Source organism: Mus musculus, chromosome 8 (genome assembly GCF_000001635.26).
Source record: "Mus musculus strain C57BL/6J chromosome 8, GRCm38.p6 C57BL/6J".
NCBI classification, from domain to species: Eukaryota; Metazoa; Chordata; class Mammalia; order Rodentia; family Muridae; genus Mus; species Mus musculus.
The window spans coordinates 22462614-22490574 of record NC_000074.6 but is presented as its reverse complement, the minus strand read 5'-3'; the positions used below and the strand labels follow the sequence as shown (position 1 = coordinate 22490574).

General features: G+C 43.8%; 2 protein-coding genes across 6 annotated transcripts in view; one reads left to right on the top strand and one right to left on the bottom strand.

The window, feature by feature from the left end:
* Positions 1-13875, bottom strand: part of Slc20a2 (solute carrier family 20, member 2) — a 92917-nt gene extending 79042 nt beyond the window's left edge. For 2 of the 4 annotated variants that reach the window (XM_030243367.1, NM_011394.3), the window contains exon 1: positions 13650-13875. The gene's annotated coding sequence lies outside the window, so the exon portion shown is untranslated. Of the gene's footprint in view, positions 1-13536 lie in introns of all 4 variants that reach the window. The other 2 variants (XM_030243366.1, XM_006509043.3) reach the window with 2 other exon arrangements.
* On the top strand, positions 13696-27961 carry Smim19 (small integral membrane protein 19). 2 transcript variants are annotated; one of them, NM_001012667.2, is made up of 5 exons: positions 13696-14069; positions 16101-16159; positions 16995-17133; positions 19002-19126; positions 27200-27961. In NM_001012667.2, exons 2-5 carry the CDS (start codon positions 16150-16152, stop codon positions 27262-27264), a joined length of 339 nt encoding a protein of 112 aa, NP_001012685.2. In that variant the 5' UTR covers positions 13696-14069; positions 16101-16149; the 3' UTR covers positions 27265-27961. The 2 variants fall into 2 exon arrangements, with proteins under 2 accessions (NP_001012685.2, NP_001139589.1); NM_001146117.1 differs by lacking the exon at positions 16101-16159.

Genomic DNA, 27961 nt, shown 5'->3' with positions numbered 1-27961 from the left:
TTTAAACTGGGCCACACTTTCTGCGGGTAGCCTATAGAAAGGGTGTGCAAGAAGCAGCTTGTTCTTTGCCTACCTGCTGGTACTCACTGCCAAGTCTATTCCTTCCCTGGATTCTGACATACAATACTGGATTCTTATACCTTCGGTTGGTAGACAGCCACGGATGGACTAGCTGGACCATCTAATCCACAGCCTTTAATCCATTCTAATAAATCCACCACGTATATGTAAATGTATATGAACACGTATCTATTCATTCTTTAAGTTCTGTTCCTGCCTAATACAGATCGCCTCAATGATTTTACTTTACAATCAACTCTAATCCTCACAAGTCCCCAAGGCTGAACTTCATGCAGACAGCCCACCAGAAAGACTCAGAAGAAACAAGGCATCCAAGTGGAATTGGGAGGCAAAGTCAAACCTGAAAGCAAGTTCATTTCAACCTCAGTGTGAACTCTGACAAAATAACTCAAAGACTATGACGTAGCCATCAGCCATGACCCAAGCACAACTGGCTGACTCCCCTACAACAGAATCCAAAATCAGAAGTGCTGAAAGGTCTGAAAAGAATTCACAGTTGTAGTTTTGAAAAGAATTAATGATCAGTGCTGCTCTTCCAGAGGACCTAGATTCAATTTGGACACCCCAAACACCAGAGGCATACAGAACTACAAATAGATATGACCAGAGAAGACGCTTTCCACAATACATCGGTCAGGAGGTTAAAAATACAAAGTAAAGACTTTTGCCCAGCACTAGAAGGGGCATGAGAAAATGTCAACATACATACAAAGCCAGAAAAACATGGAATGAAATATTTTAAACCCTGAAAATAAATAAGCATGAAGCAAGAATATTATACTTGTCACCGTTAACTTTCAGAATGGAAAATGTTAGTCCCACAATAAGAGACTGACTGTAGCCTGAAGCTGTACTCCAAATAAACTCTCATGTCTCCTACCAAGTAAAAAGCTATTGGGGTTGTGGGGTTGTGGGGTTGTGCCTTTAATCCCTGCACTGATCTCTTATGAGTTCAAAGGCCAATCTGTCTCAAAAACTAAAAAACAATAAAAAACAAGGACATACTGGAATCTTATATAGTAATAAATTTAATTTATATAAACACTACTAGATATTATTAACATTTCATAGATAAAGAAGCCAAGGCTGCTGAATGTCTTATAACTTGCCCAGTTTATATAGGTTGAAAAGAGAGAAATTACCATAGTTAGAATTTACACTATATATATATATATATATATATATATATATATATATACACACATACACACACACACACACACATTCCTATAAGGTTTCTAAATACCACCCCCCCCCCAGTCTAAAGAACTATGTGGTAGTTTTTATGAGAATTGCCTCCAAAGGCTAATAATATATTTGAATGCTTGATCCTCAGTTGGCAGAACTGTTTGGGAAGGATTAGGTGTGGCCTTGTTGGAGCAAGTGTGTTGCTGGGTGTGGCTTTGAGGTTTCAATAGTCCATGTTCTCTGTCTCATGCTTAATAAATTTTGCCATTTACTACAATGTATTATAATTCTTTACTTACTAAATTTCCCCACTCAACTATGACATAGCATATTTATATAAATTCCTTGTTAGCAGCCCAATTATAGCTTTGAGACTACTTTTCACTAGTGGCTATTAAAGTTTCTTCAGCTCTGAGATACCCAATAATCACTAGTGTGGTTAGAAAGGGCTCAGGCAGAAAACTATTCAGTGAGGTGAATCCCACATTATAGGGTTGTTCTTCATAGCTCAACACCACCATATGTTAATTTCCACATGGGCATTTCCTGTACATTCTATGCCTGTATAAAAACATCATAATGAAACCTATTTTCTTTTGTAATTAATAACAACAAAGTCTTCCCTTTCCTTTCCCCTCCCTCCCTCCCTCCCTCCTTCCCTCCTTTTCCTTTCTTTCATTTTGAGACAGGGTCTTGTCTTGTTCCTGGCTGACCTGGAACTCACTATGTAGACCAGGCTGGCCTGGCTATCACAAACAGCCTCTGCCTCCTGAGTGCTGGGATTAATGGGGTGTGCCTGGCATTTAAGATAAAAGTCTAGCTAGCTATAAGCCACGATTCTGTTATAAAGCAACTAGAATTGCAGACCACACAATCTATAAACTTTCTTATGTAAGAAACTAATGAGCCAATTGTTCAAAGCATTTGCAGAATGTTACAGTGTAGTTACAAACTGACATAGGTTAATTGTAAGGAGACCAGCAGTCTTTCAAAATAAAATGCTTACAGATACCTCTCAGGCCGGGTCCCAGGGCTTTTGTGTTGGCTAACCCCAGCATTCACCCCATCAATAGAGGAACTATTGGAGTGCACGAAGGGGCTGGTCCTACAGAGCCAAAGCTGCAGGATTCCCACGACACAGGGTAACAACAGAATATTCTAGAAGAGTCCCAGTGAGGTTCCAGTACTGATAAAGCAGCAGAAGCCAGAGGCCTTGTACCAGACCAAGGAGTCACGGCAATGAACACTTGTAAGCAAAGAAGTGTGGACCAAAGGGTGTACTCTGGGACACACTACAGCCTCCACTATAAGATTTTTTTTTTTCTTGAGGAGGGGAGGTTGCAAGGGTAGAGGGTGGGTATGAGAGAAGGGAGAGATGAGTGGGATTGGGGCACATGATGTGAATTTCACAAAGAACCAGTAAGTTTAAAAAGCCACAACATAGTTTTAGAGATTTAAAAAAGGAAATGAAAAATACCCACAATGTGTGGCAAATGCACAAGTAAATCTAGTTACTAGAATTACCGCTACTTTTATTTGGGGCAGAGGCTTCTATCTAATAAATGCTAAAATCTGTCGAGTTCACTCGCTCCATTCCTAGAAACTGACTGTCCATAGAAGTCCTTTTCAATAGTCTTTACTTTCTCTCCCTGACCCCGTGTTGACTTCACCACTCATGTTTTTGCCGAGAAAATGTTGAGGTCATGCTGTGCCTTGCTCTAGCTTACTCCCTAGTGTGTGATATGATAAATCTTTACACTGGGCCTTGCCCTGAGAGACTCTATTTTACCTATGTGACAGAGTAACAACTGGAAAAAGATACATCAAGAGCAAGGCTAGAAAGCCGCCTCTTCCTGTGTGAACAGAATACACAAGACGCAACCCGTGAGATACCAACAAGAGCTGGGCAGAGAGGCCTACAAAACCCTGTGTAACTGGGAGCTTCAATATCTTACAGACAAGCCGTATTCTTCCATTCTATGGGATGCTTTCTCCTTTCGTAAAGAGCTATCCCAATTTCTATTCCATGATGAACTTTCTCCACCTCTCCTCCCTGTGACTACCAGGATTGTCACCTTCCTTCCACCATGCTTTTCCTTTAAACTTCAGTAAAACTGTTCTCAAATTACCTCCCATTTCTAATTTGTTTTATTAATGAGACTAAGAGCCCCAGTAGGAAAATTCGGTTTCCTTGGCAACTCCTGGCTGGCTTCACGAACTTCACAGTCAGTCCAGTACCACCCAAGTTGCCCAGACTGACAAAATGTCTTGTTGCTGAAGAGAAGACGGGTGCCATCCTATCTGAGTGAATTGTAACTGTATGGGCTCTTTTTTAAACCCTACTAGGAAGCCAGGTTCACTCCTTTAATCTCAGCACTCAGGAGGTGGAGGCAGGCCAGCCTGGTTTATGTATCAAGAGTTCCAGGGCGGCAAGGCTATACACAGACAAACCCTGACTCAAAAACAAACAAAAGAACAACCCCCACCCCCTAAAGGGTCTAAGAACTTCTTATACATTCCAGACTGAGGAACTGGTCTAACTCCTTCATCCGGACCCCTGAGAGGTCAGCATGTGACTGAGACCATGACCTCTAGCATGACCTGGCACCTCGTGTACAAATCAAGACTCACGGGACCAATTGTCTCTGTGGCTTCCACTTAGCTCAGCACAGCCTACCAACTGCAGGGACTTCTACCCTTCTGACCTTTCTTGTGCCTAGACTTACTCTTTCCGTTCACCGCTGTGACTGGACTCAACTCTGCAGCACACACACACACACACACACACACACACACACACACACACACCCGCCCCCAATCCATGAGCCAGAGGTCCGACTCCACAGTAGCAACTCCTCTCTGCAGCTGGTTTGGGTCTGTTATTATCGTACAGACCGGCTTGTACTCCTATCAGTTTACTTTTGACATCTCCAGAACTCGGCATCAGCCTTTTGTATCCATTCTGTCATCTGTAGAGATGGATTTACTGTGCAACCCTCTCTGCCAGCCTCTTTGTCTTCCAGTCTACTAGGCCATACCTGTGCCCTACTGAGGGACAGAAGAGCTGACAAGTCCCTGCTATGATGACTAGAGCTCCCCCCGGCCCCCAACACACACACACTCACACACACACACACAATTGTTAAGATTATGGTCCTAGCCAGTGCTTGGCTCTCTGCCAAGAGTCTAGAGAGTGGTAGGGAACTGCCCACGTCCTTCCCACTTGAAAAGCTGTAACTCGCAAACTTCATTTTGAGACTGCTGAGGGAGTGAAGGCTTTCCTTCTTACTATATAAGGCAGCTCTCTCTCCTACAGTAACTCTGTTCCAGACCTGAAGGCTTGCTCTTCCCCCTCGGATCTATCTCCTCCCACCGTCTCTCCAAGGGCCCATCATGAGTGTCCTAATTGCTGTTTCACTCAAGGCCTGATGTGCAGCCACTTCCCCATGGTTGTGAAGCACCCACTCAGTCGTGCTCTCCTCTCTCCTAGTAAAGCTCTTTCCGAAAAAGAATTTCGTGTCAGCTCTTTTCCCAACCCTGCGGTTTTTGTTCTAACGTCTGTAATGATGACAGTTAATATTAGTAAAGGTTAGACTAAGATGGGAGAGGTGGCTCAGGGTTAGGAACACTAATCCCGCAGGGGACCTGGGTTTGGCTCCCCGTACCTGCACTGGGGGCTTACACCTGCCTGTACTAGGAATTTCAGGGATTTTGACTCATCTTCTTATCTGTACAAGAGTGTAAGGGATTCTATGCACAGAGCACATAAATTTATTTTTATTTACTCATAAATGAGTCAACCTTAAAAAAAGATAAGAAAAAAGGAACCCGTGTTCACCTCAGCCAGATTACCAAGGAAAATGGGATCATCTGGGAAACTGCTGCCCGAGATGGAAATTAATTCTGGCATGGTGGAAAAGACGGGGCATGTTTGTCTCTGGTTCTGACGTGGTGTGCTTATGACAAAATCTTTAAGACAAAGGAGTAATACATGCCACCACCTCTTGGCTAGTTAGTCACAGTGCCATACAGCTACCTTGACTGATTCTGAATAGTGTCAGTTGTCTAGAGCACCAATCTTAATTCTTGGACTCGGAAAACACAGAAACCTCAATGTTCCCAGGAAAAGTCAATAACTAGTTTTCTGAAATACTCAGAAAACGCAAAGAAAGGAGCTGGGTTCTAGGCGACGCCTGGTATCAAATGCATCTAGTAATACCTGTCTCCTAAGGACAAAGGAAGCAAGGGCCTGCAGCAGAGAGAACACCATCACAGAAACAGCATTCGTTTGTAGCCAAAAAATAGACCAAGTGCCAAAACACTGGAGTCTGGACCAAAATACTGACAAGATGGACAAGAGATGAAGCTAGTTGGCTAGTGGCAGACTATGAGGAAGGCACCGCCAGGTGAAGAGAGAGAGAACAGAAAAGGGGCTGGAGATCCTAAGGAGCATATACTGCTCTTTCAGAAGTTTGCTTCCTAACAGCCCATGACTCCAGCTCCATGGGGATCTGCTGCCCTCTTCTGGCCTCTGAGAGTACTGCACTCACATGCGCATACGCACAGATACATCTACACATCTAATTGATATATATAAAGACACAAAGAGGGCGGTGGTGGCGCACACCTGTAATCCCAGCACTTGGGAAGCAGAGGCAGGCGGATTTCTGAGTTCAAGGCCAGCCTGGTCTACAGAGTGAGTTCCAGGACAGCCAGGACTGCACAGAGAAACCCTGTCTGGGGGGGAGGGGGGGAATTTGACCCATGGGAGAAACAAAATACCTAGAAATTAAATTCCTGACAGACAGTAAAAAGAAATGCACAACTGAGAACAAGTGGTTGAAGTAGATCACGCAGAAGGGGAAGAAGGAGAAGGAAAGCAGGCCTCCTACAGGGGAAAATATTAAAGTTAACCAAATGCTTTACAGAACTTTGCTTCACTAAATTAAAAACTTGTTCTTTTTCTTGTATTTGTCGTTGTTGGGTAAAACATGAATTGTAAGCTCAAAAATGTTCCTTTAGTTACAGAAATGTATTGAAAAAAATCAAGTCATCTTCAGTTAGGGTAGAAAGAACTGAAAATACAATTTACAGTACCAAGTGTCTTAATTCTAAACAACAAACTAATTCCCATCTGAATGCATATGGGACATGAATGACCTTAAGACTTTCACTTAGGGTATCTACATAAATGTTTTCTCTTTCCTTTGTACACCTTTCCCAACACACTAAGTGGGAAGAGTAAGAAGGTGACGTCATTGCATCAGACTCAAAACTAGTCTGAACTGTAACATGAAGTTTAAAAGATTAGAAAATTCTACTGTCTGCTTCTTTGGGGATACTCAGGTTACTGGAAGGAGAACAAAGACAACACCAATGAATGAGAGCAACAAAACCTTGGATAAGAAAAGAAAAAACAAAACAAACAACCAATACTGAAAAGAATGGAAGTTACTCTTTTTTTCCCTTCCTAATTTTATGAGGCAGGGTCTTATTTAGCTTAGAACAGCCTCCAGCTAACTACAAAGCTGAAAATGATTTAAATTCTTGATTCTCCTGCCTTCACCCTCCCAGGTGCTAAGATTCCTGGTGTGTGTCAGAGTCATTAGAAAGTGTTGCTGATTCTGGAAAACATAGGGTAAAATAGCAAGTCTATTAAAGTTCTATTTACAAAGAGGGAAGCCCTGTCCCCTCCACCCCCGACAGGGTTTCTCTGTGTAGTCCCGGCTGTCCTGGAACTCACTCTGTAGACCAGGCTGGCCTCGAACTCAGAGATCCACCTGTCTCTGCCTCCTGAATGTTGGGATTAAAGGTGTGCCCCACCACGACCAGCTCAATTCTTGTTTTTAACACCCCCAAATATGATTATCAGATCTCCTGTGCTAAAATTTGTTCGAGAATGCCTTGAGTAGAAAAAGAAAAACAGAACTCCCGATGATCCAGTGTGGATTATAAAGAAACAACTGACACTTGTTGGTGGGTACCACACTCTTTTAGTGATTGTTTAATGAAAGTCAATTTCTGCGGGTGTGTGGGACATCACTGTCTTGATGAGTGGTTTCTCTTCCATCTACTACTGATGTGATTTCTGTACCCACAGGTAAAAACTCTGACCACAAGTAGATTACTAGCTGCTACAGTGATGGACAATAGCTCAAATACCATTCCCCAAGCAGACAGGTTAATAAAGACGATGAATGTCTACAGACAAATGTAGAAATGACTAGGATCTCGTCACTCATTTCTAGAATTATCTTCTTTCAAGCTGCTCAAAAGCCGTAAGTGGGCTGGAGTTGGTTCCTGAAACCCGCCTTTCTTCAGTCCTTTTTTCCGATGTTTGTATGAGTCAGTGGGCAATCCAGTCCATGTGCAGATAACACACAACTTCCGGTGTTGAAAAACTTCCTGAAAGAATAAACCTGGTCTGTTGGTCTCTATGAGGACACGCTGAAACTAGGAATATCAATTTATATTCAAAGATGATATGGAAGCCAATCACGCTGCTTTCAAGTTAAGGTTCCTTAAAAAAAAGAAGTTAAAAATCAACCAGGTTAAAACCCCAAGCTCTTAACATAGTGCAGATTCTCATACAAAATGATAGTTTAGCTAAAAGTCAAAAGTAATGTCAATAGGAAATTTTAAGTTTTCACTATAATAACAATATTGTAACTATAATTTCTTGAAATAAAAATCCTAGATGGACGTTCTAATGACTTAAGTTTTACATGTCCTTGGTTCACTAAATGACTCAGTGCATCAGAACTTCTTACACTAAAACCATTTAGCGAAGAGTTTGAAATTAAGTCTAACACACCAGTTGGATAAACATTTCTTTCGGTCTTTGATGAGTGTTTGCCTGTGCACCATGAGTGCGCCGGCACCCATGGAGAGCATGCGCATTAGAAGCACTGCAGTGGAGTTAACAGACAGTAAGTGGTGAGCTGCCATGTGGGTGCTGGGAATCGAACCCGGGTTCTCTTAACCTCTGAGCCATTTCTCCAGCCCCTTGACAAGCACTTCAATACAGTCTATTTCAACTCAAACGTTCCAAGTTAGTTTCTGAAATATTTAAATAGAACATGAGCTGTGATGCAAAATGTGTAAGTCACTACCCAGGACCTCTCCAAGTAAAGGAGGGCAAACCAGTAGCAGCTCACAGCGCTTCCTCACTGCCTCACAAAGCAATCCCAAGATAAATGACAATGACATCCGTCCCGTGAAAATGATCCCTAATAATGCAGTATACTGTACCTTCATAGGGTACGTGCACCCTGGCTGCTGAGCAGGTTGGTGGCCCATGCTTCATTTAAAGGGATGTCTTCATGGTTCCTAGAGAACTGTCAGGGGATGTACAGTCCCCTATCTGTGCTGTAACTAACATTCAAAGATGTTGATGTCCGGTGCTCCCGAAATACCACCAAGTGCTGACAGAAAGGAAAAGTGTCTAGGCCTTGGGAGAATACGATTCTTCTTTACCTTGCTGGATTAGTTAGTTAGGTCCTCATTTAACCCACACGTCTGACTCTATTCCAGGTCTCTACCAGATCAACATACAATTGTACATCTTGGTCCACCATTGAAAGGAAGGAAGGAAGGAAGGAAGGAAGGAAGGAAGGAAGGAAGAAGGAAAAGAAGAGAAAAGGGAAAAGGGAAAAGGGAAAAGGGAAAAGGGAAAAGGGAAAAGGGAAAAGGGAAGGAAAGGAAAGGAAAGGAAAGGAAAGGAAAGAATGAGCATTTGGTCAGAAGAGGACGCCTGACCTTTTCTAGTGGAGCGTTATCTATTGCTCAACGCAGATTGACAACGTGGGATCAGTGTTCCACCAGAGGGACGATAACCCAAGGGTAACGCACATCAGTAATACCCACACCACTGTAGATTCCCACAATGCTTTAGATCTAGTAAGTGCTTATGAAAAGTAGCCAGCAAACTGTCATGTGCCGCTCAGCACTGTCTAATTTGGCAAAAGTGTTCTAACACCCGAAGCAAGACCTAACAAGTCCCTGTCCTGGTAAATCATTATCCGAGAATCCAACAGCCAGCACCAAAACTTTACTCAGCTGTGAGTCAAAATTCAGTTTCTCCACCCTCCTCTTCCGTCTCTGCAATGGTCTTTGACCATTTCAGAACCACCCTCTTCTCCCTGTAAAACTCACACGTGTAGCACAGTCGCTGTACTTTGTTCTTGCTACCCTGAACTCTTTAAGGATTAAAAAAAAAATTTTTTTTTCTTGTCTGTGTATAGGTCAGTAGATAACTTCTGGGAGCTGGCTCTCTCTTTCCACCATGAGTCCTAGAAATGGAACTTGGGTCGGTCAACAGGCTTGGTGATAACCACCATTTATTTACCTACTGGGCCATCCTGCTAGTCCCACTCTGAAGCTTTAAAAGGAGCATCCTTAGGGTTGGGATGGACATGTGCCAGGCCATTCATTTGGCATGCACGAGGCTCTGACCACTGGCACCACGATTAAATAAATAAATAATAAACGGAGCATCTGTTTTTTCCTCTCTTTCTTTTATGTACATGGTTTTTTACATGCATGTGTGAATGTACACCACATGCATGCATGGTCATGGAGAGCAGAAGAGGACCTCAGATCTCCTGGAACTGGAGATACTGTGGACGGTTATAAGCTGCCAAGCAGGTGCTGAGAACCAAACTCAGGTCTTCTGCCAGAGCAGCAAGTGCTTTAACCAACTGAGTCATCTCCCTAGCCACTCCTCCACTCTAGCCAAGAGCACCTTCTATAACTACAAAAGAAAATGCATTTTTAGATCTTTCAAATTATAAAATAATATTCCTAAGCTGGAGAGGTGGCTCAGAGTTACACAGCACAAGCAATTGCTACACAAACGTGAGTTATGATCCCCAATACCAACATAAAAGTCCCTGTTCTGTGGGATCACTGGGGCTTGCTAGTCACCAACACAGCTCCAGGCTCAGTGAGAGCCCCTGTCTCCAGGAAATAAGTCAGGCAGTGACAGGGCAGGATATATGACATCTTCCTTTGGCCTCTGTGTACTTGCAGCCACCCCCACCCCTGCCATCTCCACCCCCTCCACCCTCACCCTATCCCTTACACACGCACACACACACACAGAGACACACACAGAGACACACACACCATTTAAGAATGAAATTTTGGGGCTGAAGAGATGTATCAGCAGTTAAGAGCACTGACTGCTCTTCCAGAGGTCCTGAGTTCAATTCCCAGCAACCACATGGTGGCTCACAACCATCTGTTATGGGATCCGATGCCATCATCTGGTGCATCATGAAAACAGCTACAGTGTACACATATAATTAGCTTAAATCTTAAAAAAAATGTTAAAACACAAATATAGGAACATGTAAAGGGCACAGTGGCTGGCATGTTTTATGTGCTACGTAAGTATTACCTATTTTTTTTTGGCACTCAGTTTTTACATTGTTTCATAAATGTATACAAAGCTTGCCCAACTAATATTATTACCTATAGCTTAAAATACGTTTGATGTTTTCCCATGATAACAAGTATTTATTCGATAGGTACATACAAGACAACAGTATATAAATGCCAAAGCAATTCTCAAAAATAGTACTGAATAAATAGGTATGGCCTTAACCAACATTGTATCCGAAGTGAGGAAACAAACTCCATGAAAACCTAATGTAGGATTCAATTATAGAAGTAAGCCTGGAACAGCCCTACACTCAAAGGCAAGAAAGACGGAGCTAAACTAAAGGAAACAGATGCACTTGCTACATTGTTCATTCCATAAATACTTTTCCTGGCCAGGCTCTGCACCAGGCCCTGGGGATAAGCAACAACTCATGCTTAGCACAAACGGACTTGTAATCTGTGGGCTGAAGGGCACTGGCCCCAGAGACAAGGGTTTCCATCTCAGCTTTTGCACTACGGGGATAGCACCCAGGGCTCCAAGCATTCTAGGTGAATGCTTCCACTAAGCTGCACCCCCAGCCCAGGGGTCCAGTTCTGAAGTGAAGAACGAGACAGGCTCCCCTTCCTATCATTACTTGGATGACTTACAGGCAGGAGCTAAGACTGTGCTGTGCTCACTACAGCTGTCACAAACGTAGAAATGGCACATATGAATTATTTAGTAATTTTTTTCATATATTGCAGGTTATTTTAAATCTACTCAGTTGGGTACAGATTATATATTAAGGGAATAGTTTCCATATTTCTTGATAAAAATGGTGTGATTTATAAATTTGTTGTCACTATTATTGGGATAGATAGACTCTGTTCAGTTCCAAACTTTGCCCAAAAGACAGTGAGGAAATTCCTACCACTACTCTCTCTTCCCTTTCTCTGTCTTTCAACTACCAACACCTACCCACAAATCTCAACGCTTGCAAAGTGCTTGACAAGGTTCATAAGTGGTAGTACGAGTTATTCACACAGAGAATTCACTCCGGAAGACAATTTGCAACTTTCTCTTCTCTATTTGCCTCCCTCCCCAAAGGCCATGTCCTCAAGTAAAGGGAGAAACCCTTTGGTAAATGTCAACTCACAAAGCTCTGTCAACTTTTAATTCTTCCCAGTGACTGACCATTAGAGTTACCTGATATGTAAGTTCCAATATGCTAATTTACCCACAAGTACAAGCTTCCAAGCTCCTTCCCGAGTCTGTCAAAACTTTCCAGCCACTTCTACTCTCTACCATCACCCTCACAAATCAGCTTTTGAACTGTTATGGCTACCTAAACCTTAAATGGTGTTTTTATAGTTTAATCTTACACTGGATATAATAAGTGAATATGTGTTTAAAATACTTAAATCCTAATTTAAAAGTTAGGCACAAGTATGCACAATACAGAAAAATCTAACATTCTTAATATTCAAATGCTCAGCGAAACCCCAAAACTCCTAGCTGAGTGTAGGAGGGGACACTTTTGATCCCAGCACTCAGGAAGCAGAGGCAGGCAGGTCTCTTGAGTTCAGAGATATATCCTGATCTACATAAATCCAGGCCAGTCAGAGATACACAGTGAGACCCTACCTAAAAGAGAAAAGGGGGGGGGGGCAGTCAAGCAAAATAAAAAAATCTAACAGCCTACAGCTTGTTTTTGTTTAATTTTCTTAGTTTGGTGTTAAAAAAATCATTTCACATGTTTGTTTGCCTTCAGTTAGGAAGTGTAGTAAGAAATACAAAGGACCCCAAATTTGAGTAACGGCTCTGTACCTTTGCCTGGTGCCCACCCTATCTAGATCAACTTCTGACCATGTTATATAATGGGCACTTAGGAGTAAGAAAAGAGCCACAAGGCTTTTAAAACTCTTATACACCCAAATGGACTAAACACACTTCTATGAACTTCTTTCTAAAGCCACACTAATTTGCTAAGTTATTCTGTGATCAGCACCCTTATTTTCAGAAGAGAAACAACTATTTAAAGCCAACGTTCTACATAGTGGTGCGAGCTAATCAAACTTAAGTATTGAGAAACTGAACAATCTACGCCTATGTAAGAAGTTCCCCTTGAGAATGAACTGATATAAAACATCTATGAACATCTGGCACTGTCCCGGCAAACAGGCAGCAAACACCACGTGTACTACTCTTTCTAATTCTCTAACTTTAAACTCAAACTAAATGGTTTAAAAATTATATAAATGATTGTGTGTATAATATACGTAAACGCACATACACTGATACTACAAAAACATGTTACTGATCCTAAGGGAAGGTGAGTTTGTAATAGGCAAGACAACTTGTGAAAAGTTACAGTCTAATTATTTGCTCTTATCTCTGCACGCCAACTCAAGAGAACCGCTACACTGCGAGCAAGAATGGTAACAAGAAGTCAGATGATCCCGGAGAACTTGCCCTGCTGGAATTGCTAAGCCCTTAAGCACGTGGACAATGGGCCGCTTTATTTGCATGGCCGCACTAACCTGGGGGGACCGACTGATCGGTTTAATGGCGAAACTGCACTCACTCATTAACGATCACCACCTGCCTCACCCTGGAAAACGTAACCTTATTCAAGTCCCCCCACGCAAATGGTGTTTTTCTTTTTTGTTCTTTTTCTTTTAAAAACACCCTAGCCATTCAAGCAAAGATGCGAGAGAGCAGTCGCCTCGGCCTCACAGCCGGGAAGATGAGGAGACCGAGAACCCAGCCAGCCAGCTTCGTCCCGGGAGCACGCGCAGACACCCCGAGACCGCCCCACCGCGGAGGAGCCTCGGCGCCCTCCGGCCTGAGCCCGCCGCTTCCCGCCCGCGCCGACCCGGGCCGCGGCGCGCGGAGAGACGCACCGCCGCGCTGCACCGCGCTGCGCTCGGCTCCCGCCACACGCGGCACGCGGTGCCGCCGCGGCGTCGGGCTCCGATCCCGCACAGAGGGAAGGAAGAAAAACCAATAACAAAACCTGGCTTCTCGTTCCCTCCGGAAACCGCGGGCCGGCAGGAAGTGACGAAGGCGAGGTCGTCCGGTCCGCTGGGTCTCGGCCCGCGCTCCCCGCCCGACTCCCGGAACAGCCCGAGCGGAGCGGAGCGGCTCGGCGCGGCGGCCTCCGCACCTCAGCAGCCGCCGAGCGCCCGCCCGCCCGCTCTCCCGCTCGCTCGCCCGCCCGCGCGCGGCTGCGTCACCGCCCCGCCCCCGTCCCGGCCCCGCCCCGTCCCGTCCAGTCCGGGCCCAGCCGCGGGCTGCGAGCTGCTGCGGGTCAGATCCCGACCTGGGTGTCTCTGCGGGCGGAGTGAGCGGGGCGGCTGCAGCGTGCCTAGGGTCCCCGGAGCCCGCAGAGACGCCGGCGGGAGCGTGCGGCGTCCCGTCGCGGGAGGACTGTCCTGTATGTCACCTGGAACAGATTGCACAGGCTCGGGGGAGGGGGGCGGCGGCTGGAGGAGGCCAGGTTTGGGCGTCAGATCTGTGTGCCACCTCTGCGCCTCCCGTTCCCCGGGTCCCTGTGGCCTTGGGATCTCAGAGCCACCACTGTCACCTGTTATTGAGTTGCAGTGCGTCAAAGCAGGATGGGTGCAAAAAGAAAAAAAAAATTACTCGAACGTGTACTGCGCAGTCCACAGGCCTCAGCTATGCTCCGTCCTCTAGGATGGGGTGAAAGCCTGTGACCTTGTTCCCGTCTGTTTTAGGACCTCAAACGTCGCAGTGCTTCAGAGAGTCAGGAGAATGAATCTTCCCCTCATGGTGTTTGGGTTCCGTTGTTAGAAATTATGTGTAGTCTGAATTTCCGTGAGAGAGTAACAAAAGTCCCACGTGAGAGGCAGAAAATAGCATTCCAAGCGAGGTGGCAGGTTCTAGAACGGAGTGGACAAACTTTAAAACTTAGGATAATGTCTCATGATTACCTGAAAAGGATTTTGTCACCCAAAAGGAGGTCAGCCTTAAACTAAATCCCGATGGATGCGTTTTTTGATGTCATGATCTCTTAATATGCGTGTTTAACCTGCAGCTTAAATCAGCTCCATCTAGCTAGCATCTTTCTAATGCAATAATAGTTTAAACATTACATCACCGGACAGCTGAGGGAAGATGTCAGTTTTCCCATAAGAGCCCAGAATGTCACTCTCAGCATCAATCTACTAGAGCATTAACTTGCCTGAAATGAACCAACCCCTGGACATTTTACTTTAGACTGAAGGGGAAAGGCGCATATCCTCACACTTGGTTAGGTTACACAAAGTGCGTGGGAGGCGTGGTTAAAGTACCTCCATGTCTGCACTGTGGACTCTGAACTCTCCATTCCTGACTCTTCCAAAGCGTGGCCTTGATGGTGTCAGGACTAGCAGGAGAGGCCTAGCTTCAGTGCAGACCCTTTAAACTGTGGGTCTAAGGAAACTCATCCACCCAGGACCTGTGGAGCAGCGGTGTTATTGCATACTATGGATGGTTTTATAGAATCTGTTTTGCCATCCTGGGTCAGCAATGGTTAGAAAAGCTTTTTCTAAGTATGATTAAAGTGTAATATAGTAGGAAGCCATCAATCTCTGGGTAGAAGTATATTATTCACACCATGGCAGGTGGACAGGGTTGTGTCGAAAACCTTCGCAAGAAATTAACCGGGTTCAGATCCACTAGGCATTAGGAAACATTGTGTTAATTTGTCAGGTAAATAATTGGCACTCACTCCGGATCCTAGTGGCCCCTGCCTTATTGATCACTGATTCTTTCCTGATTGGTTAACTCGTAGTTCTGAGGGCTATGACTGTTAACACTTTATGGTCTGTGCTCTCGGTACCATCTCCAGTCACTTAGGTTTTACCAAATATGATCATGGCTATTGCCATTTTAGGATCGTGGCATTTACAACGGTCTAAAGTGCCACAGGTTAAAGGCAGTTTTAGCATTTGGTCTTCCGGAAATCTCCGTCTAAAATAGACTGACTACTATAAATCAAAAAAAGTCAGAGAACCCTGAAATTGGGGTTAAAAGATAAGATTTGAACATGTGACTCTGCCACCTATCCTATTCTTCCCACACGACCAAAAGCCCATCGCTACGGCCATTAATATTTGGGAGTTAGGTCTACCCAAATATCTAGATAGTAAAGTTTTACGTCTTTTACAGTTAAATTCTGTTCATTGTTCCTTGACCAAAATATTTTTACAAGACCAGTGTTTATACCAATACCTGTAGCCTGCCTAAAACTGCCTGAATTACTTTCAGACATCCCTTTTGTGTTCAACATGGAGGAAGAACTTTGCCCTCAGGGAAAAATTCAGCTCTCAAACAGGAATAAGAAACCTTTATTCTTTTGCTACACTTGTGTTTATCACCCCTGCTCTCTGTGGGAATTTCTCCAAAGAATGTGTGATTATGACTACGTAGCAAAGTCACTTTTAATCTCATTACTTCTTTTTAGCCAGATTCAGTAAACCGGCCAAGCTTGGTCCAGCTCCCGATGGACAGGCATGTTGGAAGGTACAGGATGAGCAGCTAGTGTGCGCCTGTTCTCTTCTAGGTTGATGTCGTGAGAGAGGCTGCCCTCAGAATCCCAGCCCTTGTCTGGGTCTATGTTTGGAAGGGTTTCATTCCCGTTGTTTTCATCTGAGTGACTGCTACAGTTTGGAAACTTCAGTAGCATTTCAAATTCGGTTCTTTTAGCAATATTTTTGTATCTTAACAAACAGTGATAATAGTGTGCTCTGTGCCTTTTAAAGATTTATTTATTTTATTTATGTATGTGAGTACACTGTAGCTGTACAGATGGTTGTGAGCCTTCATGTAGTTGTTGGGAATTGAATTTTTAGGACCTCTGCTCGCTCCGGTCAACTCCGCTGGCTCAGTCCCTGCTGGCTCCGGCCCAAAGATTTATTTTATTATTAAACATAAGTACACTGTAGCTGACTTCTGACACACCAGAAGAAGGCGTCAGATCTCATTACAGGTGGTTGTTAGCCACCATGTGGTTGCTGGGATTTGAACTCGGGACCTTTGGAAGAGCTGTCAGTGCTCTTACCTGCTGAGCCATCTCACGAGCCTTAGACTCTAGAATAGACTTAGACTCTATAAATACTGAGGAAAATTGAAGCAGGGTCATAGTGTACCAATTTAGGAACTGCAGGCTAGCTTAGGGTAGAGAGCATGCTTAGTATATGTATAACCTGAGTTTGACACCCCCCAGCACCCCCAAAAATACATGCAAGGAATGAATGGCATGCATCTACTTCAAAATGTAAAGTCATTCTTAGCTCTAGGCCATGCAACAGTTAGTGACCACAGCTTAGCCAACCCTGCCTTCTCTTCTTCCTTACAGTTCCCATGGCCGGAAGTTATGGTGTGATGGCTGATGACGGTTCTATTGATTACACAGTCCATGAAGCCTGGAACGAAGCCACCAATGTTTACTTGATAGTTATCCTTGTTAGCTTTGGTCTCTTCATGTATGCCAAGAGGTAAGTAAGGGTATATAAGATACTGCTCATCAAAGCAGTCTGGTGGTTGTTGTTTTGTTTTGGTTTGGTTTAGCAGAATTAAGTGTATTAAAAATGTCTCTTCAGAAATCTTGTTCCTGGATGGAGAGGTGCTGTCCATGTGGGTGCTGGTGACAGGAGTTTGATTTGAAAACCCCATACTCAGTTCTGGGTGACAGACCTGTTGCTCTAAAGTTTGATGCTAGCACTTCTAAAATACCTGTCTCTGTCACCAGCTTTGATACACTGTCTCCTTGGAATGAGCACACTTTAAAGTATTTTTCACCCAAGTGTCTGAAATGCAAAGGTACTCTGATGCCCACGTAGTTAGCAGACCTCTCCTCACCGGTTTGACCTATCCCTTGCTTCTTACGCACAGCACTTGTACTAATTCGCATCCTAATTGCTTTAAGACCAGGATGGAAAGCAGCTTGCAGAGGAGAGCGTTCGTTTCAGTTTACAGGCCCAGGAGAGCATTCGTTCCAGCTTAAAGGCCACAGTCCGTGAGTGCAGTCAGTACAGGAACCCCAGACAGGAACCTAGAGTCAGGGACTGAAGCAGAGAGCATGGAGGGACACTGCTTATGGCTTGTTCTCCATGACTTGTCCAGTTTGCTGTCTTCCGCACCCTGAGACCGCCCACCCATAGTGAGCTGGGCCCTCCTACAGCAGTTATTGACCAGGAGAATGCCCCACAGACTTAAATACCGGCCAGCCTGATAGCAGCCAGTCCTCCACTAAGGTCCTGTCTTCCCGGTGACCCAGCTGTATAACAAGTTGACTGGAAACCAGCACACTACTTCTCTGTTCTTTATTTATAAAAATGCCAGTTCCTTGAGAACAAGAAATGGGGCTTTTATCTTTGTGTCATTGATAAGCCACTTGGTCCAAATTCTTAAGAGACAATTTTTCTGTCTTAATTTCTAGTATAGCTTAATTTAAATACTGTTTTAACTCTTCCTGGCTTTGTTCCCCTCAATCCAGCAAACAATAATAGAAGTAATTATGATGGTGGTGGTGGTGGTAGTGGTGGTGGTGGTGGTAGTGGTGGTAGTGCTGGTGTGGTGATGATGATAATGTGGTGGTGGCAGTGGTGATGAAGATGATGAAGATGATGATGAAGGCAGAGGTGGCTAAGGTGTATTATAAAGAGGAAAATCAGTATTCTGCTTGTAGGTATATACTTTGGGACATTCTCTACTGAGGTTTAAAAAGTCATTAAGTAATTCATAATAATTAATACTCCAGAAATCGTTTCTGTTTGGCCTTAGATATCCCTCTCCTATTTGTGCTTGCCCTTGTTGCCTGGTAGCTCTCTCTCAGTGGCTGGATTGTGGGCGTGGTGTGGGTGGAAGAAGGCGCCACACGTCATCACGGATCCACTTGCATGTGACAACTTTTCTCTCAAAAGAGCTACCGCCTCCTTCCCACTTCTCTTTTAAAAGCAGAGATGCATGCTCTTGTTTCTAAAACAATATCCCAAGAAACTGTGTCATTAAAGAACAGTTTTATTCACGAATTTTCCAAGCTAAGGTCTGCTTACATCAGGGCTATTCCCCACTGCAGTGATTTGTCTCTATCTGGGTGTCGTGGAAGGAAGAAGAATGGCATCGTCCTCGTCTGTATACTGTGGCTTTAATACGCCATTTTCCCTAGGAGCTGAGGGGAATCACAAGGAAAGGTCCTCGTTTTGTGGTCCTTCCTTTGTGGCGCGATAGCTCTACACAGAGAGCTTTCTATGTTTGTGGAGATCAGGGTACTTTACAGGGAAGTTTTTAATTCACACTTTTAATGGATCATGAGATAAACATACATGTATTAAAACAAACCCGCATTGTTTTTGTGTTTTAGGAATAAAAGGAAAATTATGAGAATATTTAGCGTGCCTCCCACAGAAGGGATGTTGTCAGAGCCAAGCTTTTATGACACAGTGAGCAGAATTCGCTTAAGACAACAAGTGGAGGCGCATCCCGTTTGTAAGTGCATTTTGTGCCAAGTTGTAGACATAATGTGTTGAACGCAGATTCTGTGCCAAGTTGTAGACATAATGTGTTGAACGCAGATTTTCTGTTGCACTTAGTTAACAAAAGGTTATAAAACATGGCTATTTAGAAGAACTTACTTTTCCAACACAGATTTATCTCAACATCATGGCTGTTTGATCCTTTGCCTTCCTGTTGTGTGAGGCCTCTCTGCGGCCTTGAGAGATGATCATACTCTTACAGGGTTTGCAGTGATGGAGACTGCAAACACCAGTCGATACCTCCATTTCTTCCTCCTCTTACTTCTCCCGCTTTGTGCTCACTTGGGATGACATTGAAATGGTCAAACAACTGAACACCAAAGTAGTATACAAATGGCTTTCAGGAACTCTGAGATCAAGGTGCAAGGCCAGAAGTTATATTTGAACAATATGAATACACCCTATGGTTCTAATCACTGGAAGAAATGGAAAATCTGCCTCGTGTACACAGAACAAAGAAACAAACGTTAGGCAGTATAGGTCCAGAATCAACTGTCTGTACATTGAAGCCTTTTGTGATATCTGAGAGATGAAGGCCTGGCTTCCATGGCACATTAGGGAGGACAAGCAAGATGGTGTTCATCTTAGAACTCCAGGCTCATCTCAGCTGTCCACCTGATGGAGTTTAGAGTCACAAAGGAAACAGAGCTCTGGGCAGGTCCTGGGGGACTTTCTAGATTAGGCCAACTTAGGTGGGAGGATGTTGTCTGAAGGTAGCACGGCATCATGGCCTGCGCTAAAGCCAAGGACAGGGTGAGAAAGGAGAAAGCTGGCTGGGTCCATCGGTTTTAGACTGAGGACGCAGTGTGCTTGCTGCTCGTCGGTACCACTGTGTGTCCCTGCCTTGATGGACTGTGTCCTGTAACTGTAAGCCACAGTACACTCCGCTTGTCTTCAGTGAGTTTTGTCAGGTATTTGCTGTGGTGGTAAGGAAGTGATACTTTGTTGTAAAGTCAAGCAGGCAGCACTTCTTTTATCTTCTCTATATAACCCAAGTGTATACGTATATGCATAATGCAAGTGCTCCGAGGGTGATAGAGGCACAGAGATGTGCCCCAGCTTACTGAGCTCACACACCTGTTGATTGCCACTTGGAGTTTCACGTAGAAGGACTGGGAGCTGCTTTTTTGTTTTCCGTTGAGGTGGTGTATTGCGGTTTTTATTTTGTTCTTTTTTTTTTATTTTAGTTTAAAAAAATTCTTTCTTGAGGATTTTATTCATGTGTAAAATAAAATGAGATCATATTATGAGACACAGTGGTCCTCACTTCATAATAAGAGTATTGGGACCGCAGAGTAGGTCCGGAAAGTGAGACAGGCTTATTTTGGCATCGCGGAGGCATGGTAGTAGGCTGAACAGATGGGGAAGAAGGCTGGCATACTGGCTTGTCACAAAGCAGAGATGCCCATCTTTCCAGTTGTGTGTTTTTAGTTTTTAGTTTTTATTTTATTTTATTTTATTTATTTTTTATTGGATGAATTCTTTAGGGAGGTAAAAGCTTCCCAGTATAGAGTATTTCCCCTCACCAAATTCCCCATCCCGTTGGGTCAGGACGTAGAGCCATATCTAATATCTGGGGCTCAAGGTTCCCTGTCTTTTGATTCATGGCTCCATTATGTAGCAGGTCACGAAATATGTCAGCTCTTAGATGGCCCAGAGCTCCTAGACAAGCCGGCACCAGCTGCTAAGGAGGAAGGTGGGCCATGGGCCTTGGGCCTCTCTGTTCTCTGATGAGCTCTAAGTGCAGCTCCTGCTGAAAATGGACCGTAATGATTCATTTCTTAAATTCTATTCTCCTTTTAAAAAGTTTATTGGTCTTATTTTTAGGTTTATTTTAACTCTGTAAATTGCTCTGACATTTTTGACTCTCTCATAGTATTGATGGTCTGGTCTGGTCTGGTCTGGTGTGTAAAGCATTAGATTATGTTGCTGTGTTTGGGGCATGTGCTTGATAATTGTTGTTTTAATGGGTTTTTGTTAGCACTTGCACACAGGGAATGTTATCACTGTACTGTAGTTAATATTTCTTCATGCATATTAACTATAATTAGTTGATCATGGCTATAGTTACAGTTACAAAGGGAAGTTGGCAATGAAGCCTTCAGCCTTTTCTATCTCTACAGTCTGAAATGGACCATCAATTTCTGAGCTTTTTGTTAATTCTGTGGCAAGGGTAATTAACCTCGCTGGTCTCTGCTGACTCGAGGATCCCACCTTGACTTCCTCTGTGATAGACTGTAGACTAAGCTGAAGAATCCATTCCTTTTTCTAATAGTCCCCTTATGTCTTTTTGACGTGCTGAGGAGAGGCCAGGGAACGGCAGAAGTCCACCCAGAGGTGGGGCAGGGTGCGGCTTTGACTCTCAGAGGCTTCTCCCTCCAAATAGAGCAGTCCTGGGATACGGACCACCTCCCAGACTGTGAGGAACAGTCTCCGTACTTCATAATAAGAGCAGTGGAGTCTCAGGAGCAGCAAAAGCAAGACACTCTATTTTCAGTTTGCGGAAACTGGGATCCAGCCAGCACAGAAGGCAAAAGTCACTGTGCTTCCTATTTGGCACAAAACAGTGGCTTGTGTGTCCCATGTCGCGGTTCTTTGCCCTTTTAATTCTTATTGGCTGAGCTCTTTAGAGAAATACAATGTTCCTAGTGCCTTAGTATTGCTCTTTACCCCACTTCCCCATCAGACCGGTTCCAGACACAGCCTTATCCAATGAATATCTTGAGGCATTCTTTTAAAAAAAAATTATTTATTTATTTATTTCATGTATGTGAGTGCACTGTCACTATCTTCAGACACATCAGAAGAGGGCGTCAGATCCCATTACAGATGGTTGTGAGCCACCATGTGGTTGCTGGGAATTGAACTCAGGACCTCTTGAAGAACAGTCAGTGCTCTTAAGAGCCATCTCTCCAGCCCCCATCTTGAGGCATTCTTAATCCTCTCCTCTCTTTGTATATGGGCTCAGTCAAGTGGCAATCTCCCTGTTAAGTTTCAACCCTACACATGCAGGTGCAAGCCACCATCTAGGAAAGGTAAGATGTCGGTGCCTCCTGCTTATCTGGATTCTCTGCTGAGATCTGACCACACCTCAGACTGACAATGGACCATAACTAGTTCCTCTCTCTGTGTACCGCCATTCCTCTCCAACACCGTCAGCTCCCTCGGTACCGCCTCCCGCAGCCTCAAGTTCTCTTCTGAAGTACAAAAGCCCAACCAAGCCACTAAGTTAGGTTACTGCCGACTGTATGCACATGGGTATGGGCTCTCCATTAGAGCATAGGTAACCCTGCAGTGGCTAGTCTCTCAAAGAGTCATTGATTCTCCCTCGGCCAACCAGCTATTAACTGCCCATGAGAACTCCTGCCCCATGTGTGCTTGAGTTTTAGTTGACTTGTCTTGTGTACCTTCTGGGCAGGTAATCCCTGCCACGGAGTTCATGAGTTCAACAGCCATGTTATTTCCAGAAGACATTATCGCATAGCGCTTCCCCCACCCTCTGTTCTTACGGTCTTTCTGTCTTCTCCCCTCGGATGTTCTCTGAGCCTTGGCAGCGAAGGGAGATGTGTCATTTCATAAGGATGGAGCCAGAGAGACAGCTCAGTGGTTATGAGCACTGGCTGCTCTTTCTAGAAGACTCAGGTTTGAATCCCAGGACCCATATGGTGGTTCATAACCATCTGTAACTCCATTTCAGGAGATCTATTTTCTTCTTTTGGCCTCACACACACACACACATAGTTCACATACACACACACACGCAGATAAAATACCCATACATATTAAATTAATAAATATTCAAGATGTCCCATTTAAGCACTAGTTAATTATTCTCAGTTCTTTGGGGGCAGTTATGACTTCCTTCACTGACTGCTGCCTGCTGCCACGTGAAGATTCTGTAACCAGGGCTGACTGTAAGCATAAATTGTTAAAAGGCAATGTGACACCCTGACCAGTTAGCAAAAACACAATCAGGTTCTATCTCAGGGCCTATGGTCTCCTCAGCCATGGACTTTTGATCAGGTTTACAGTACCAGACATAAAATAGCCACCTGTCAAGTAGACCTCACCTCAAAGCAGAAAGTGGTTGGTCACTCATACTATCCAGGCCCCTAGTGCCCCGGTGGATACATCTTGCCTGGCATGTCAGTATATTAGCATGCAGGGTCCAACAAGGGGTGAGACCATTGATGGCTTTTCTGCCCCAGAAGCATGCATAATGTCTTCGAGCACTATGAAAGCTAACTAGTAGGGAAAATTCATTCCAGTCAGTTTGAGACTCATCTCTGTTTCTTGCAGCCTGAGTGTGGTGTTCTAGCAACTGAGTTTTTGTGTGTGGTTACATTGAGTAGCCAGGGACATCAGCAACAACCCATGCTTTGGAGACATCTGGGGCGAATTCCCCTGTGAGGGGTATCTGATGCCCTACACTGCAGTTTTTGTTTAATAACTCATATATTCTGGGGGCATCATTGTCTTCCCATGTGGGGTACCTCCGTTCAAACGTTTTCTTTTTTACAATCATATTTTGAAATTATCTTACTAACTAGTATGTTTTTATAAGACTATACCATAATCCTGTGGTAGTTTAAATATGCTTGGCCCAGGGAGTGGCATTTTTAGGAGGTGTGGCCTTGTTGGAATAGGTGTGGCCTTGCTGGAGGAAATATGTCACTGTGGGGTGGGCTTTGGAAGCCAGTCTTCTCCTGTTTGCCTTTGGAACAACAATGTAGAACTCTCAGCTCCTCCAGTCCCATGCCTGCCTGGATGCTGCCATGCTCCCACCTTGATGATAATGGACTGAACCTATGAACCTGTAAGCCTGCCCCAATTAAATGTTGTCCTTTATAAGAGTTGCCTTAGTCATGGTGTCTGTTCACAGCAGTAAACCCTAACTGAGACACATCCTTAGTGTTGGTCAGCCCGCCCACTGCCCCCTTCTTTCATCCACTGCTCTGCTCTCGTCCCCGCCTCCTTTCATGCGTGCTCTGCTTTCTGTCCAGTCATAGTTCTGGTTGGACTGAGACTCGAGGTTTCCGCGCAGCTTTTCCTATTCTCCTTCTTTATGCTAACCCTTCTCCATCCATTCTGCTCCTCCTCTCAGCCCTGCTTACTGCCACTCCTAATGCATCGTCCCCAGAAGAGACTTTGTAGTTCACTGCTTCTACCTGTGCCCCAAGCTAAACACACAAAGCAAAACATTTACATGTGACATTTGTCTTACTGCGCCTGAGTTCCCTCACTATAACTTTTTTTCCGTTTCCTTAAAGAGTTCATGATTTTGTTTTTCTTCATTACTAACATGCAGTCTTGTAAGTGTACCACATTCCCACTGTCGATCTGTTGATGGACATGTAGGTAGATTGTGTTCCATAGCTATTCTCAGCAGAGCGGCAGTGAGCATGGATGGGCTAGTGTGTCTGTAGTAGGATATGAAGTCCTTGGGTGCATGCCCAGGAGAGCTGTAACCGGGTCCTATGACAGTTCTATTTCTAGCTTCTTTGAGAGTCGTGGCCATAGTTGGCTCCCGCCAACTGTGTATAAGAGTCCTTTAGCCGCATCCATTTGTCATTTGTACCCCTGACAGTGGCCACTCGGACTGACATGAGTCAGAATCTTAAAGTAATTTGAATTTGCAATTCCTTAATCTCGAGCACTTTTAAAGCATTTACTAGCTATTTGTAATTCTGTTATGAGTTCTGCTCAGTCTCATAGCCTGTTTTTACATTGGATTATTGATTTTCTTAATGTTTTCTTTTCTATGTTCTTTGTGTGTTTTAGCCACTAATCCTGTCAGATGAATAGATAGCAGTTGTTTACTTACACTCTGTGGGCTGCCTCTGCACTTGATTGGCAGTTTCCTTTGCTGTATAAAAGTCTCATGAGGCCCCATTTGTCATTGTTCATCTTCCTTGTGCCGCAGGAGTCTGATTCAGCATTGTCATCTGTGTCTGTAAGCTGAGGCACACTTCTTTTTCCTCCAGCAGTTTCCGGGCATCATGTTGTATGTTGAGGACCTTGAAGTCGAGTTTTGTGCAGGGTGGGAATTAAGGAACTGGTTTTACTTGTCTCCACATTGAAAGCCAGTTTTCTCAGCATCATTTGTTGAAGATGCTATTGTTTTGTTTTGTTTTTTGATCCCATTGTCGTAGGTAGGGTTGCCGTTGCTGTGAACAGACACCATAAACAAGGCAACTCTTATAAAGGACAACATTTACCTGAGGCTGGCTTACAGGTTCAGAGGTTCAGTCCATTGTCATCATGGTGAGAAGCACAGCACTGTCTATGCAGGCATGGTGCAGGAGGAGCTCAGAGTTCTACATCTTGTTCCAAAGGCAGACAGGAGAAGACTGGCTTCCAGGAAGCTAGGGGAGGGTCTCAAAGCCTACCCCCATAGTGACACACTTCCTCCAACAAGGCCACACCTCCTAAAAGTGCCACTTGCTGGGCCAAGCATATTCAAACTTCCACAGCTGTTATATGTTTTTGGCATTGTCAAAAATTCAGTGGTTATAGGTGTGTGGACTTGTAGCTGGGTCCTCAGTTCTTTTTTTTTTTTTAATATTTATTTATTTATTTATTATATGTAAGCACACTGTAGCTGTCTTCAGACACTCCAGAAGAGGACATCAGATTTTTGTTACGGATGGCTGTGAGCCACCATGTGGTTGCTGGGATTTGAACTCAGGACCTTTTTGAAGAACAGTCGGTGCTCTTAACCACTGAGCCATCTCACCAGCCCCCGGGGGTCCTCAGTTCTATTCCCTTGGTCTATGCATCTGTTTTTGTGCCAGTATAGCACACTGTTTTTATTACTATGACCCTAGTTTAGTTTGAAATTAGATACGGTAATATGTCCTGTAGTATTCTTTTTTTGCTCAGGACTGGTTTTGAAATCCCAACATGTAAGCTGTATGGCTTAAGAATCTGTATTTACCCTATGTAGCATTAACAAGAATAATGTCTCTCTTAGCTAGATACAACTTAAAAAGGAAGAAGTTGCAAGTTTTAAAGCTAAATAATTTAATGACATTCACAAATCTTTTTAGCTCTATCATCTCCGGGTTCACCTTAAGATAGTTTTTCTTTACTAAATAGTTTTTAGTAAGAAGAATTGTGTATTTGTTTTGGCTTCTAGTGAATAGTGGTGACCTTTATGTTCAATAAGTCTGTAGGCTTCTAAGTTTAAATACAGTAAAAAAGAAGAAGGTGTTGATATCAAAGTGCTGAGGTAAGTTATTATTGAGAACTCAGTCCTGTGGGGACAGCGACCATTGAGGAAGGAAGATAAGAGCCAGAGGTTAAAGAAGAACTGCAAAATAGTGTTTTCCAGATGTGACAGAATGCTGCACACATGCACTCACAGCGACTGGGGTTGCTTATACAAGATCAAGCCAGTCAGATTCCAGGCTGGATGGGTAAAGGATGCATGAAGCCCTGGCAGAGGAGATAGTGACAGCTACTGGTTGCTGAGGTAGAGTTAGTTTCTTTTAGGGAAATGGCCCCTAGTAGGTTACAGCGGGTGGCCCCACTACCATGCACAAACTGAAAGTACTAGTTGGACTTTGTGAGTTTAAAAAAACACACACACATTTGGAAAGGAAAATGTGCAGTGACGAAAGAGTCTGGGAGAAGACGGGTGGAAGAACAAAAGCTATAATCAGAATACACTGTATGCATGCATATGGATGGATGGATGGAAGTCTCAAAGTAACAAAGAAAAATATATTTAAAAGTAGCAATGTGTAGTAAGAAAGAAAATTTAAAATTGTGATAGCTTATTCAATTATTTCTTAGATTTTAAAGTTCAGAATGATCCTGATAGTTAAATAATAATTATAAATATAAGATCTATATAAATAGTGTTGAAATTGGAAGGTCTTAGAATATAATTATCTTCCTGTGGAGAAAAGCAGATGTTTAATTTTAACTAATTTCTTACCAAGTATCACTATTTAATGTGACTTAATGACATTAGCTCATAATTATTTTATGCTTCATCTTTCTCCTTATTATTTTCTCATAGCAAGAAAGTATGAGTATCAACAGCCACAAAGCCAGGCCGACAGTGTGCAGCTCTCATTGGAATAAAACTTCAGACTGAGCAACAGAAGTGAATGTGACGAAGTACGAGAAACACGTTCCTCGCCCCTCTATAAGCTCAGCCCAGTTGTGCCCCTCCCCCAAGCCTGCTTGTGTTGCTTCTTCTGGGACTTCCTGCATAAGTGCAAAAATGCTTAGAAAGAAAATGCTTAGTGACTGGAGATGGGGACTTATCCTTTTGAAGATCAATGATGACTCCAGGATACAGTGAAAAATACAAGCACATCTTTGGAAGCAAGAATCCTAGAGTTAATGTCTCTTCAGAATATTTCTACAGCATTAAAACATGATATCCTAGCTGTTGGGGTAGTTTGCTCTTAGGACGTGGTCTATAATGATATTTAACAATTGTAGCAGACTAATTTGTGTTGCTTCCACGATTGTTCCTGGCTCTTTGAGTCAACTTTACTTCAAGACTTGTATGACACACAAGGACCTTCTAGGCTCTTCAGTGTCATGAAGGTTATCCCATCTGCTGCCTGTGGGTACTTTCTGTATCGGGTTTGTCTCCCTTTAATTGCATCCCCAAAAGTTGTTATTTTGTTTCGGATCCCACATTTCCCTTGCCTCCATATGGTTCCTGGGGGCCATCCTGTTAGACAAGGAGACATCTCTGTCTTGCTCCCTGTTGCTGTGGATGGTTACAGCAGTGTCTTCTGCTGCTTAAAGCTTTGCTGAAAACCCA

Excerpts from the sequence above, each read along its gene's own strand:
- Smim19 (NM_001012667.2), top strand. Across the intron at positions 17,134-19,001 it reads CTCTTCATGTATGCCAAGAG|GAATAAAAGGAAAATTATGA; the intron begins GTAAGTAAGGGT and ends TTTGTGTTTTAG. Across the intron at positions 19,127-27,199 it reads AGTGGAGGCGCATCCCGTTT|CAAGAAAGTATGAGTATCAA; the intron begins GTAAGTGCATTT and ends ATTTTCTCATAG.